The sequence below is a fragment of the Oncorhynchus kisutch genome, linkage group LG17 (genome assembly GCF_002021735.2).
Source record: "Oncorhynchus kisutch isolate 150728-3 linkage group LG17, Okis_V2, whole genome shotgun sequence".
Classification (NCBI taxonomy): domain Eukaryota; kingdom Metazoa; phylum Chordata; class Actinopteri; order Salmoniformes; family Salmonidae; genus Oncorhynchus; species Oncorhynchus kisutch.
Window position 1 is genome coordinate 85,154,397 of NC_034190.2, and position 15,309 is coordinate 85,169,705.

General features: G+C 44.4%; 1 protein-coding gene across 1 annotated transcript in view; it reads left to right on the forward strand.

The window, feature by feature from the left end:
- The first annotated feature begins 485 nt into the window (after positions 1 to 485).
- The window catches only part of LOC109885052 (voltage-dependent L-type calcium channel subunit alpha-1F-like), a 147,989-nt gene continuing 133,165 nt past the window's right edge, over positions 486 to 15,309 (forward strand). The window contains 2 exon segments of the mRNA XM_031793359.1: positions 486 to 886; positions 10,211 to 10,571. Coding sequence (XP_031649219.1) covers positions 865 to 886; positions 10,211 to 10,571 — 383 coding nt within the window. The 5' untranslated portion in view covers positions 486 to 864.

Genomic DNA, 15,309 nt, shown 5'->3' on the forward strand with positions numbered 1-15,309 from the left:
GAGAGAGAGAGAGAGAGAGAGAGGTTTGGGTTAAATGTGGAAGACACATTTCAGTTGAATGCATTCATGACTAGGTATCATTACACCTGCTGCCCTGTCATAGAGGAGAAATTCCATCTTGGATGTGTACTCGATCAATGGTTAAATATTGACTATGAGAAAACGAAATCCATTAAATGTTTGAGAAAATTGTAGTCATATCATCAAAGACCAAAAAAATGCCATAATGTTTTAGTGATTAATTTGTATGCTACTTATGATATTCATATAATTTATAAAGTGTTAATAAGAAGGTAATAACAGCAATTTGTTTCAACAACATTGGGTTACAAATCGGCTGACTTTATCTAAGCACAGAATTTTTTGTCGTCATGTAATTTAACCTTCTGCCGCCGAGCGCGTCCCTGCCTTTAATAAGTTTCTAGGCTTCCATCCCCTTTAAAGGACTACATTTTTTCTTTAATCCTGAATTGATGGCTTAAATACGGAGACAGATAGTGAACAGAGAAAACCCAGTGAGATTAATGTGAAAGGATTTGCAATATATTTCTTATTTTTAAAAGAATCAACACTAGGCTTTTAAAATCACCACAAGTCGACGGATTCTCCTTTTGTATACTACTACTGTTTCATTCAAACGGTTGCTAATTGATCTGACGTTATTATGGAAATAATTTTGGAATGAAGCTGAAACCCCATTGAAAATGTAAACAAGTTCGCGTGTATTTATTTGTAATATATAAACATGTAAACTTGGAGAGATTTCTATTGGGATATAAACGTGGACTAAACAGTGGAAAAAGTCAACTCCTGTCTGAGGATAATGCATTTCTCTGCGATCAGCTGAAGGCAACAATCCCCGACATGTATGAGGACAATCGCAAAAGTAAGAATATTGTCATCAATAATTCACTGTTTACATCTTATTTTCAATTTAATACAGAACATGTTGTGTATATTTTTCATTTTGAATTATTTATTTTCTATCCAAATGTTTGCTTCATTCGTAGTACCTATTTTTAGACTTAATAAACGGATCTCTAGAGAAGCGCAACTTTATGGGACATTATTTATTTTTGTCGATTCAGTGTCGATCGGAAGTCAGAATTTTCTATAACTATTGCTTTTAAATTCAGATTACAACTATGGATAAATGAGAGTAGAGAAAAACGGCAGACCTACATTTCGTTACGCGTCACCTTTCGGCAGATGTGGACAGCTGTTTCTCTCACATACGTTTGTGGCCTGCATTTCTCCCGTTGACATTGACAGAACCTAACCAACTCAAATCTCTATGCCGTGTAACTAAAACGAAAACATGAAGGCTATAGTTTTTTTTTTTAAACCTACAAGTTGTGACAATGGACAGTAGCCTAAAGCCGTTGATGATTTACAACAAAAAAAATGTTTTTTAAAAGTGAGACATTTGACAGTTATTTTGTCAATGACCTTATAGATGGATGAATATTCTTGTACATTTTTACCACACAGACACAGTGCAATATAGCCGTTTCAGTATCTTCTTTTGATGGTTCACTTCAATGACTGTATTTGTTCTCTTTCTGAATGTGCATTGGCGCAAATCTAATGTGACAACAGGTAAATAGTACAGAAAATAATGGTGAGTACTTCATCAAACCTCAAGGGGATAATTAATATGTGCTTATTGTTGTGTGATGCAGTGAATATTGACATATCGGCACCTGGTTGTAAATGCCACGTTTTCTCTTACAGTTATAATTTCTCTGCATTTCATTCACTAAATACCACCCTGGTATCCAATAACCAAACCGTGTCCAATAACGTATTTCTACCGCTTTACATTCATTCCGTACGCAGTTTTAAAATAAGGTAATAAACAATAGTACGCATCGTAGTCCCGAGGACACTAAAGTGGTTGCACATGTTAGCGTGTCCTCTAGCGCTGCACACCTGATTCCACTTATCAAAGATGTTGTTAGTGTGTAGTGCTGGTGGGTCCCCAGGACCAGGATTAAGAAACCGTTTCAAATACACTGCAGCAGCCCATCTTGTGGTTTCTCTCATGCAGAACCGAACTGTTGACATCATTATTATTATTATTTATTATTATTATTTTTCAACTGAATTAGGGTTATGTTTTCATGTTTTCATGAGGGTTAGGGTTATGTAATCAACAGGGTTAGGGTTATGCCTTGAACAGGGATATTCTTATGTTTTCAACAGGGTTAGGGGTTAGGGTCATGTCTTCAACAGGGTTATGTCTTCAACAGGGGTTAGGGTTATGTCTTCAACAGGGTCAGGGTTATGTCTTCAACAGGGTTAGGGTTAGGGTTATGTCTTCAACAGGGTCAGGGTTATGTCTTCAACAGGGTTAGGGTTATGTCTTCAACAGGGTCTGGGTTATGTCTTCAACAGGGTCAGGGTTATGTCTTCAACAGGGTTAGGGTTATGTCTTCAACAGGGTTAGGGTTATGTCTTCAACAGGGTCAGGGTTATGTCTTCAACAGGGTTAGGGTTATGTCTTCAACAGGGTTAGGGTTATGTCTTCAACAGGGTTAGGGTTAGGGTTAGGGTTAGGGTTATGTCTTCAACAGGGTCAGGGTTAGGGTTATGTCTTCAACAGGGTTAGGGTTATGTCTTCAACAGGGGTTAGGGTTATGTCTTCACAGAAATATCTCTCCTTTCAAAGGAGCAGGGTCAATTATTTGACAGACTTTTAAGGATATCCTTCATGGGGAGATGTAGGCTGTGGTTAGCAGGATATCCTTCATGGGGAGATGTAGGCTGTGGTTAGCAGGATATCCTTCATGGGGAGATGTAGGCTGTGGTTAGCAGGATATCCTTCATGGGGAGATGTAGGCTGTGGTTAGCAGGATATCCTTCATGGGGAGATGTAGGCTGTGGTTAGCAGGATATCCTTCATGGGGAGATGTAGGCTGTGGTTAGCAGGATATCCTTCATGGGGAGATGTAGGCTGTGGTTAGCAGGATATCCTTCATGGGGAGATGTAGGCTGTGGTTAGCAGGATATCCTTCATGGGGAGATGTAGGCTGTGGTTAGCAGGATATCCTTCATGGGGAGATGTAGGCTGTGGTTAGCAGCACAGTTGAAAAAAAATGAAAAAAATGAAAACATAAATTTAACATTATAATTATGGCTACTTAAGATGTGGGTTAAACAGGGTTAGGGTTATGTCTTCAACAGGGTTAGGGTTATGTCTTCAACAGGGTCAGGGTTATGTCTTCAACAGGGTTAGGGTTATGTTTTCAAAGGGGTTAGGGTTAGGGTTATGTCTTCAACAGGGTCAGGGTTATGTCTTCAACAGGGTTAGGGTTATGTCTTCAACAGGGTCTGGGTTATGTCTTCAACAGGGTCTGGGTTATGTCTTCAACAGGGTTAGGGTTATGTCTTCAACAGGGTTAGGATTATGTCTTCAAAGGGGTTAGGGTTAGGGTTACGTCTTCAACAGGGTCAGGGTTATGTCTTCAACAGGGTTAGGGTTATGTCTTCAACAGGGTCTGGGTTATGTCTTCAACAGGGTCAGGGTTATGTCTTCAACAGGGTCAGGGTTATGTCTTCAATGGGGTCTGGGTTATGTCTTCAACAGGGTCAGGGTTATGTCTTCAACAGGGTTAGGGTTATGTCTTCAACAGGGTCAGGGTTATGTCTTCAACAGGGTTAGGGTTAAGTCTTCAACAGGGTTAGGGTTATGTCTTCAACAGGGTCAGGGTTATGTCTTCAACAGGGTCAGGGTTATGTCTTCAACAGGGTTAGGGTTATGTCTTCAACAGGGTCAGGGTTATGTCTTCAACAGGGTTAGGGTTATGTCTTCAACAGGGTCAGGGTTATGTCTTCAACAGGGTTAGGGTTATGTCTTCAACAGGGTTAGGGTTATGTCTTCAACAGGGTCAGGGTTATGTCTTCAACAGGGTCAGGGTTATGTTTTCAACAGGGTCAGGGTTATGTCTTCAACAGGGTTGTGGTTATGTCTTCAACAGGGTTAGGGTTATGTTTTCAACAGGGTCAGGGTTATGTCTTCAACAGGGTCAGGGTTATGTCTTCAACAGGGTCAGGGTTATGTCATCAACAGGGTTAGGGTTATGTCTTCAACAGGGTCAGGGTTATGTCTTCAACAGGGTCAGGGTTATGTCTTCAACAGGGTTAGGGGTATGTCTTCAACAGGGTCAGGGTTATGTCTTCAACAGGGATAGGGTTATGTCTTCGAACAGGGTCAGGGTTATGTCTTCAACAGGGTCAGGGTTATGTCTTCAACAGGATCAGGGTTATGTCTTCAACAGGGATAGGGTTATGTCTTCAACAGGGTCAGGGTTATGTTTTCAACAGGGTCAGGGTTATGTTTTCAACAGGGTCAGGGTTATGTCTTCAACAGGGTCAGGGTTATGTCTTCAACAGGGATAGGGTTATGTCATCAACAGGGTTAGGGTTATGTCTTCAACAGGGTCAGGGTTATGTCTTCAACAGGGTTAGGGTTAGGGTTATGTCTTCAACAGGGTTAGGGTTATGTCTTCAACAGGGTTAGGGTTATGTCTTCAACAGGGTTAGGGTTATGTCTTCAACAGGGTCAGGGTTATGTCTTCAACAGGGTCAGGGTTATGTCTTCAACAGGGTCAGGGTTATGTCTTCAACAGGGTCAGGGTTATGTCTTCAACAGGGTTACGGTAAGGTTTATGTCTTCAACAGGGTCAGGGTTATGTCTTCAACAGGGTTAGGGTTATGTCTTCAACAGGGTCAGGGTTATGTCTTCAACAGGGATAGGGTTATGTCTTCAACAGGGTTAGGGTTATGTCTTCAACAGGGATATGGTTATGTCTTCAACAGGGTTAGGGTTATGTCTTCAACAGGGTCAGGGTTATGTCTTCAACAGGGTTAGGGTTATGTCTTCAACATGGTTAGGGTTATGTCTTCAACAGGGATAGGGTTATGTCTTCAACAGGGTTAGGGTTATGTCTTCAACAGGGTTAAGGTTATGTCTTCAACAGGGTCAGGGTTATGTCTTCAACAGGGTCAGGGTTATGTCTTCAACAGGGTTAGGGTTATGTCTTCAACAGGGTCAGTGTTATGTCTTCAACAGGGTTAGGGTTATGTCTTCAACAGGGTTAGGGTTATGCCTTGAACAGGGATATGTTTATGTTTTCAACAGGGTTAGGGTTAGGGTCATGTCTTCAACAGGGGTATGATTGTGTATTCAACAGGGTTAGGGTTATGTCTTCAACTGAATTAGGGTTATGTTTTCATGAGGGTTAGGGTTATGTCTTCAACAGGGATAGGGTTATGTCTTCAACAGGGTTAGGGTTATGTCTTCAACAGGGTTAGGGTTATGTCTTCAACAGGGGTAGGTTATGTCTTCAACAGGGTTATGATTATGTATTCAACAGGGTTAGGGTTATGTCTTCAGCTGAATTAGGGTTATGTTTTCATGAGGGTTAGGGTTATGTCTTGAAAGTCTTCCTCTGATTTGTCATCCAAAGGGTCCAGTTATAACATGTAGTGTTGTTTTGATAAAATCCTTCTTTATATCCCAAAAAGTCTGTTTACTTGGCGCCATCGATTTGAGTAATCCACTCGTTCAACCTGCAGAGAAAGGAATCCAAAAAGCTACCGCTAAACTTTGTTAAAACAAGTCAAAATACGTTTCTATTTAATCCTCAGTTACCCTAAAATGTAATTAAACTATAATATTTAATACGGAAAGAAATATGTTCAAAAGGAAAACAATATTAGGAGGTCTGTGTCCTCTTCGTTGCGCACATATACACTAGTCTGTGTCCCTGTACAAAAAAATCATTATTCTTCCTCGTTTTGGAAGAAACAAGCCTGAAACCTTGAACAAAGACTACTGACTCCCAGTGGAAGCCATTGGAATTGCACACTGGGAGCTAGATTTAATGATTTCCCGAAATGTTCCATTGGAAGAGCATGGGCTCTCTCAAAAAAAAATTCTGGTTGGTTTTTCTTTGGATTTTCTCCTACCATATCTATTGTGTTATAGTCTCTTACATTATTTTAACATTTCTACAAACTTCAGTGTGTTTTCTTTCCAATGGTACCAATTATATGCATATCCTGGCTTTAGGGCCTGAGCAACAGGCAGTTTACTTTGGGCACGTAAGTCAGGCGGAAACTAGCCTGAAGAAGTTTTTATGTTGCTGGAATCCAGGAAGAGTAGCTGCAGGAACTCATGGGGATCCATAATAAACCCCAGGAAGAGTAGCTGCTGCCTTGGCAGGAACTCATGGGGATCCATAATAAACCCCAGGAAGAGTAGCTGCTGCCTTGGCAGGAACTAATAGGGATCCATAATAAACCCCAGGAAGAGTAGCTGCTGCCTTGGCAGGAACTAATGGGGATCCATAATAAACCCCAGGAAGAGTAGCTGCTGCCTTGGCAGGAACTAATGGGGATCCATAATAAACCCCAGGAAGAGTAGCTGCTGCCTTGGCAGGAACTAATGGGGATCCATAATAAACCCCAGGAAGAGTAGCTGCTGCCTTGGCAGGAACTCATGGGGATCCTTAATAAACCCCAGGAAGAGTAGCTGCTGCCTTGGCAGGAACTCATGGGGATCCTTAATAAACCCCAGGAAGAGTAGCTGCTGCCTTGGCAGGAACTCATGGGGATCCATAATAAACCCCAGGAAGAGTAGCTGCTGCCTTGGCAGGAACTCATGGGGATCCATAATAAACCCCAGGAAGAGTAGCTGCTGCCTTGGCAGGAAGGGTTAATATCCTTAATAAATACGAATAGAGCTGTAGCTAAGGCCCTGTTCCTGTGTGACAGCTAAAACATACTGTGTAGCACCAGGAGCATCAACTCTGACATCCTTCCAATGAACAGAGTTAATATCTTCCAAAACGAGCAGCGTATTACCATTGAAACGACCTCCCTATCAGTCTTGAGTACTTAACCTAATACCTATTGAACTTTTTACAGGAGTTTCTCCCACTGCTTTTGGCTCAATTTAATGCTCCTTGACAGGTTTTACTGAGAACAGTGTTATCAACGTCTGTTAGGATTCCCTCAATCTCACTGCAGCCCAGGAACCATCATGATAAAAAATATGATTCATATAAGCTATTAGTGCATGTTCCACTCTCCCTAACTCACACACTCTGACTCTCTCACTCTCCCTCCCTCACACACTCTGACTCTCTCTCTCCCTCTGTCACACACTCTGACTCTCTCTCTCCCTCCCTCACGCACTCTGACTCTCTCTCTCCCTCTCTCACACACTCTGACTATCTCTCTCTCCCTCACGCACTCTGACTCTCTCTCTCCCTCTCTCACACACTCTGACTCTCTCTCTCCCTCCCTCACACACTTTGACTCTCTCCCTCCCTCACACACTCTGACTCTCTCTCTTCTCTCTGCTCCTCTCTTCTCTCTGCTCCTCTCTTCTCTCTGTCCCTCTCTGTCCCTCTCTGCTCCTCTCTGTCCCTCTCTGCTCCTCTCTGTCCCTCTCTGCTCCTCTCTGTTCCTCTCTGCTCCTCTCTGTTCCTCTCTGTCCCTCTCTGCTCCTCTCTGTTCCTCTCTGCTCCTCTCTGTTCCTCTCTGCTCCTCTCTGTCCCTCTCTGCTCCTCTCTGTTCCTCTCTGCTCCTCTCTTCTCTCTGTCCCTCTCTGTCCCTCTCTGCTCCTCTCTGTCCCTCTCTGCTCCTCTCTGCTCCTCTGTGCTTCTCTCTGCTCCTCTCTGTTCCTCTCTGCTCCTCTGTGCTTCTCTCTGCTCCTCTCTGCTCCTCTCTGTTCCTCTCTGCTCCTCTGTGCTTCTCTCTGCTCCTCTCTGTTCCTCTCTGCTCCTCTCTGCTCCTCTCTGTTCTCTCTGCTCCTCTCTGTTCTCTCTGCTCCTCTCTGTTCCTCTCTGCTCCTCTCTGCTCCTCTCTGTTCTCTCTGCTCCTCTCTGTTCTCTCTGCTCCTCTCTGTCCCTCTCTGCTCCTCTCTGTCCCTCTCTGCTCCTCACTGTCCCTATCTGCTCCTTTCTGTGCCTCTCTGCTCCTCTCTTCGCTCTGCTCTCTGTTCCTCTCTGCTCCTCTCTGTCCCTCTCTGCTCCTCTCTGCTCCTCTCTGTTCCTCTCTGCTCCTCTCTGCCTGCTCCTCTCTTCTCTCTGCTCCTCTCTGTTCCTCTCTGCTCCTCTCTGCTCCTCTCTGTTCCTCTCTGCTCCTCTGTGCTTCTCTCTGCTCCTCTCTGTTCCTCTCTGCTCCTCTCTGCTCCTCTCTGTTCTCTCTGCTCCTCTCTGTTCTCTCTGCTCCTCGCTGTCCCAATCTGCTCCTTTCTGTGCCTCTCTGCTCCTCTCTTCTCTCTGCTCTCTGTTCCTCTCTGCTCCTCTCTGTCCCTCTCTGTCCCTCTCTGTCCCTCTCTGCTCCTCTCTGCTCCTCTCTGTTCCTCTCTGCTCCTCTCTGCCTGCTCCTCTCTTCTCTCTGCTCCTCTCTGTCCCTCTCTGCTCCTCTCTGCTCTTCTCTGCTCCTCTCTTCTCTCTGTTCCTCTCTGTTCCTCTCTGCTCCTCTCTGTTCCTCTCTGCTCCTCTCTGTCCCTCTCTGCTCCTCTCTGTCCCTCTCTGCTCCTCTCTGCTCTTCTCTGCTCCTCTCTGTCCCTCTCTGCTCCTCTCTGTCCCTCTCTGCTCCTCTCTGTCCCTCTCTGTCCCTCTCTGCTCCTCTCTGTCCCTCTCTGCTCCTCTCTGCTCTCTGCTCCTCTCTGTCCCTCTCTGCTCCTCTCTGCTCCTCTCTGTTCCTCTCTGCTCCTCTCTGCCTGCTCCTCTCTTCTCTCTGCTCCTCTCTGTCCCTCTCTGCTCCTCTCTGCTCTTCTCTGCTCCTCTCTTCTCTCTGCTCTTCTCTGTTCCTCTCTGTCCCTCTCTGCTCCTTTCTGCTCCTCTCTGCTCCTCTCTGTTCCTCTCTGCTCCTCTGTGCTTCTCTCTGCTGCTCCTCTCTGCCTGCTCCTCTCTTCTCTCTGCTCCTCTCTGTCCCTCTCTGCTCCTCTCTTCTCTCTGCTCCTCTCTGCTCCTCTCTGTTCTCTCTGCTCCTCTCTGTCCCTCTCTGCTCCTCTCTGTCCCTCTCTGCTCCTCTCTGTCCCTATCTGCTCCTCTCTGTCCCTCTCTGCTCCTCTCTGCTCTCTGCTCCTCTCTTCTCTCTGCTCTCTGTTCCTCTCTGTCCCTCTCTGTCCCTCTCTGTCCCTCTCTGCTCCTCTCTGTTCCTCTCTGCTCCTCTATGCCTGCTCCTCTCTTCTCTCTGCTCCTCTCTGTCCCTCTCTGCTCCTCTCTGCTCTTCTCTGCTCCTCTCTTCTCTCTGTTCCTCTCTGTCCCTCTCTGCTCCTCTCTGTTCCTCTCTGCTCCTCTCTGCTCCTCTCTTCTCTCTGCTCCTCTCTGTTCCTCTCTGTCCCTCTCTGCCCCTCTCTGTTCCTCTCTGTTCCTCTCTGCTCTCTGCTCCTCTCTGTTCCTCTCTGCTCCTCTCTGCTCCTCTCTGCTCCTCTCTTCTCTCTGCTCCTCTCTGTTCCTCTCTGTCCCTCTCTGCTCCTCTCTGTTCCTCTCTGTTCCTCTCTTCTCTCTGCTCCTCTCTGCTCTGCTCTGCTTCGGCTCCGGAGAAATAGGTCACAGCTGTTCTCTACAATATGGTTGTTTTCACCTATTAACTACTCTGTATTACCATTCTAACCCTGCTTATAGCCTTGCTTACTGTGGAGTCTCACGCATTGAACGACACCCCATCCTTCAGAGCATACAAATGTATTTATCTATCTGAGTTCTTCAAGTTCTCAAGATTCAGCATGTTGCTGTAAGATATTATGTGATCCGTCAGGTTAGGTTATGAGGAAAACAAGATTGTCTTGATTTCAATGTAAGGTCTACCAAAGCTCTTATAAAAATGACTGGACTGATACAAACTCATTACAATTTAAAAAAAAAATCTAATCTAAGTTCTTCAGTTGTCTAATGTCCACTGACTGAACATGATCAAGACACACTTAAACAAAATGTGTTTTTTTAAGGGTTAGGGATAGGGTTAGGTTTAAGGTTGAGGTGGGGGATGGGGTTAACTGGGTTTTATGGTTTTCAGTGGATTTAGAAACACAAACACAGAACAGAGAGGAACATGGTACTATTGATTTAAATAACTCTTTACATTGGACTATCTCTACTGGGAGTAACCTAACCCATGAAGGAGTCAAATTCTCCTGATTTTGGTCTAACTCTCTCCTCTTCCTTCACTTCCTCCTCTTCCTCAGACAATGGCCGGAACGGGTACACCAACACAGACGAAGGAGAGGAGGGTGGAGGAGAGGGAGAAGAGGGAGAAGAGGAGGAGGAGGAGGAGGAGGAGGGAGGAGAGGGGGATGAGGGAGGGGAGACGAAAGGAGACGCGGAGTGGACGGAGGACAGTATGGCCGAAAACGGAGGAGTGAAGATGACGAGGACGGACACACTCCATTCTACGACCAGTTCCACGGGGACCCAGAGGAAGAAGAGCCATCATAATAAGAAAGTGGTACAGGGTTCTGACAAGGTCCAGAGAGCGCCCAGAGCCCTTTACTGCCTCAAACTCAACAACCCCATACGCAGGGCCGCGCTCTCCATTGTAGAGTGGAAGTATCCTTTACCTACTAAGATTGGTTTGCAGTAGCACTTGGAACAGCTGATTGGTTTGCAGTAGCACTTGGAATAGCTGATTGGTTTGCAGTAGCACTTGGAACAGCTGATTGGTTTGCAGTAGCACTTGGAACAGCTGATTGGTTTGCAGTAGCACTTGGAACAGCTGATTGGTTTGCAGTATCACTTGGAACAGCTGATTGGTTTGCAGTAGCACGTGGAACAGCTGATTGGTTTGCAGTAGCACTTGGAACAGCTGATTGGTTTGCAGTAGCACTTGGAACAGCTGATTGGTTTGCAGTATCACTTGGAACAGCTGATTGGTTTGCAGTAGCACTTGGAACAGCTGATGTATCTATAGCACCTCCTACTGGAGAGTTGGAGAGTTGATCTATCTACAGCACCTCCTACTGGAGAGTTGGTCTATCTACAGCAAATCCTACTGGAGAGTTGATCTATCTCCAGCTCCTCCTACTGGAGAGTTGATGTATTTACAGCACCGCCTACTGGAGAGTTGATGTATCTACAGCACCTCCTACTGGAGAGTTGGTCTATCTACAGCACCTCCTACTGGAGAGTTGATCTATCTCCAGCTCCTCCTACTGGAGAGTTGATGTATTTACAGCTCCTCCTACTGGAGAGTTGATGTATTTACAGCACCTCCTACTGGAGAGTTGATCTATCTCCAGCTCCTCCTACTGGAGAGTTGATGTATTTACAGCACCTCCTACTGGGGAGTTGATCTATCTCCAGCGCCTCCTACTGGAGAGTTGATGTATTTACAGCACCTCCTACTGGAGAGTTGATCTATCTCCAGCTCCTCCTACTGGAGAGATTATGTATCTACAGCACCTCCTACTGGAGAGATGATGTATCTACAGCTATCCCAATCCAGGGTTTTAACTAAGCCCAGTTTAGCTATGAGTTTTGTCACTGACTATTACCAATGTGCTATTGTGAAAATTATTATTGAGATATCTCTACTTAGATCCGCTGTTGATCGAATTCATTCCACAGTGTAGGTTCAACAGAGCAAATGAAATGTAACCATAATCTATAAATCATATATCATTAATGATACTATTTAGGCCTCTAAAGCATTTGCAAAGTTATCAACAACTATTGTTTTCAATTCAACCCAGAGTTCAACTAAAAATAGACAATACATTTAGGCCTAGGGTTTAAAGCTCTGGTTGATTTTAAATTGAAAGTTAAAGAACATCAAATCAAACTTTATTTAAAATGCATTTAAAGTTTAGATTAAATTAGATTTAGTCACATTTTTAAATGTCGATTTTTGGTTGAGATGGAGACGTGAATCCAACATATACATGATTCCTTTTTAGACAAACTAGATGTTGAATTGCGTTTGGTTGTCAAGGCAACCAAATATTAACATTTTGAAGGAGATGTTCTGATTGGAGAGTTGCGTCTGTGCCACTGACTTAGTCTGGATCTAATTCCAGTTGAATAATACAAATGAATGATTAATACAAACAAATAATTGATTTGTTGGATTTTACGTTCCATCTCAACCCAAAAAAAATCGAAGTTAAAGAATAGGACTTAATCAAACTTTAAATGCACGTTAAATAAAGACTGATTTGATGCAGCTAAACCAAAAATCTGACTTTTTTTCCGATTGGAATTTGGTTGTGCTTTTAGATGGTTGTATAACGATAAACGGCGAGACCCAGATGCAGCTGGGAGGCAGATGGTTCTAGTCCATGATATTTATTATAAACAAAGGGGCGAGAGACAGTTTGTGGACAGGCAAAATATCAAAAACCAGGTCAGAGTCCAGGCGGAACAGAGTGGTAGGCAGGCTCGAGGTCAGGGCAGGCTGAATGGTCAGGTAGGCGGACTCAGTGTCAGGGCAGGCTAAGGTCAGAACCGGGAGGACTAGAAAAACACAGAATAGGATAAACAGGAGCACGGAAAAAAACACACTGGTTGACTTGACAAAACAAGACAAACTGGCAACAGACAAACAGAGGACACAGGTATAAATACACTGGGGATAATGGGGAAGATGGGCGACACCTGGAGGGGGGTGGATACAAGCACAAAGACAGGTGAAATAGATCAGGGTGGGACAGGCTGAAAGCATAGTGATAAACATTAGGCATTCAACAATCCTTTGGCTGTTTTTTTGAGTGGGTGAATAAAGGTTGGTCAACGTTTCAACCAAATATTACCCACATTTCCACATTGAAATTATTACCAGTGGGGAAAACATTGACACTCACTAGAGCTAACTTACTTAACAGACACACAATACACAGAAAAGTAGACCAAGTTACCCAACCTGGTCTCAGAGCATTTTGTATTATTCTGTACGTAAAACCGAGACACTCCATGTAGTATGATATGTTACATTTCGTATGGTATGTATTAATTTGTGGATGTCCATTATCCATTTTGTATGATAGGTTATGAATTCCAATTTGTTGTGGCTAATGTTAGCTATGGGTGGCTAGGTGGCTAACAGTAACATTAGCTAGCTGGCTAACGCTAGCTTGTCTAGGATTTAGGGGCTAATGGTTAAGGTTAGGATTAGGTTAATTGGTTAAGTTTAGTGTTTGGGAAAGGGTTAGCTAAAACGGTTCATGTTAGTGTTTGGAGAAGGGTTAGCTAACATGCTAAGTAGTTGCAAAGTACCTAAGAAGTAGTAAGTAGTTACAAAGTTGCTAATTAGCTAAAATGCTAAAGTTGTCCGTGATGAGATTCAAACAACCCTTGGGTTGCTAGGCGTTATCTACGCCCACCCATCCACCACGACCAACTACCCTTTTTTCATTCATGTCTTTAAGTAACCTTCTGTCTTATGTAACCATACCAAACATAAGGTATTATACTTTACGTTTACAATGTTACGTCTAGTCTATGATACCAGTCTGAGTTGCCAGGCATGTGGCATGAAGACGACCCAGATTCAAACCACTTATTATTCTAAAGGTGAGTTCTAGTTCAGTCCGAGTTAATAGAGAAGACAACTACCTGAGGGGCCGGTTGGTTAGCTAGAGAGTCAGAGGGAGAAAGAGGGAGACGGAGAGGGGAGAAAGAGAGGTGGAGAGAGAGAGAGGGGTGGAGAGAGAGATGAGAGATGAGAGAGAGAAAGCAAGTGTGGCCTTTTCTCAATTGAATTTTCTCAGCTCCTGTGTCCTTTCTCCTCCATCCTCTCTAGCCTCCATTTGAAAAAGGTAAAAGGTAATTGAGGATAGGCGCCGAAGAGAGGGAATGTGTACAAAAAATGTGTTTGTATGAAATGAGACTCCTTCTTCACTTCATCGGGCAAATTAAATTTACAGAGGTGGATTACTAAATAAATGTCTAAAGTGGAGGAGAGAGGACGGAGGAGAGAGGTCGGAGGAAAGATTTTATTCCCAAATGAGAAAAGGCCTGTGTGAGAGGACAGAGAGTGATGAGGACTTTATCAGAGGTTGAGAAACACTGGTCTAGTGTATGTTGTTGTTATTGTTGTTGTTGTAGTATAAGTATTGTTGCTGTAGTTGTAGTAGTAGTAGTATTAGTATAATTATTGTTTTTGATGTTGTAGTATAAACATTGCTGTGGTTGTTGTAGGAAACGTATTGTTGTGGTTGTTCTTGTCGTAGTCCAAGTAGAAGTAGTAGTATTGATGTTGGTGTATCTGTATGTGTATTTATTAAGGATCCCCACTAGTTCCTGCCAAGGCAGCAGCTACTCTTCCTGGGGTTTATTATGGATCCCCATTAGTTCCTGCCAAGGCAGCAGCTACTCTTCCTGGGGTTTATTATGGATCCCCATTAGTTCCTGCCAAGGCAGCAGCTACTCTTCCTGGGGTTTATTATGGATCCCCATTAGTTCCTGCCAAGGCAGCAGCTACTCTTCCTGGGGTTTATTATGGATCCCCATTAGTTCCTGCCAAGGCAGCAGCTACTCTTCCTGGGGTTTATTATGGATCCCCATTAGTTCCTGCCAAGGCAGCAGCTACTCTTCCTGGAGTTTATTAAGGATCCCCATTAGTTCCTGCCAAGGCAGCAGCTACTCTTCCTGGGGTTTATTATGGATCCCCATTAGTTCCTGCCAAGGCAGCAGCTACTCTTCCTGGGGTTTATTAAGGATCCCCATTAGTTCCTGCCAAGGCAGCAGCTACTCTTCCTGGGGTTTATTATGGATCCCCAATAGTTCCTGCCAAGGCAGCAGCTACTCTTCCTGGGGTTTATTAAGGATCCCCATTAGTTCCTGTCAAGGCAGCAGCTACTCTTCCTGGGGTTTATTAAGGATCCCCATTAGTTCCTGCCAAGGCAGCAGCTACTCTTCCTGGGGTTTATTATGGATCCCCATTAGTTCCTGCCAAGGCAGCAGCTACTCTTCCTGGGGTTTATTAAGGATCCCCATGAGTTCCTGCCAAGGCAGCAGCTACTCTTCCTGGGGTTTATTATGGATCCCCATTAGTTCCTGCCAAGGCAGCAGCTACTCTTCCTGGGGTTTATTAAGGATCCCCATGAGTTCCTGCCAAGGCAGCAGCTACTCTTCCTGGGGTTTATTAAGGATCCCCATGAGTTCCTGCCAAGGCAGGAGCTACTCTTCCTGGGGTTTATTATGGATCCCCATAAGTTCCTGCCAAGGCAGCAGCTACTCTTCCTGGGGTTTATTATGGATCCCCATTAGTTCCTGCCAAGGCAGCAGCTACTCTTCCTGGGGTTTATTAAGGATCCCCATGAGTTCCTGCCAAGGCAGCAGCTACTCTTCC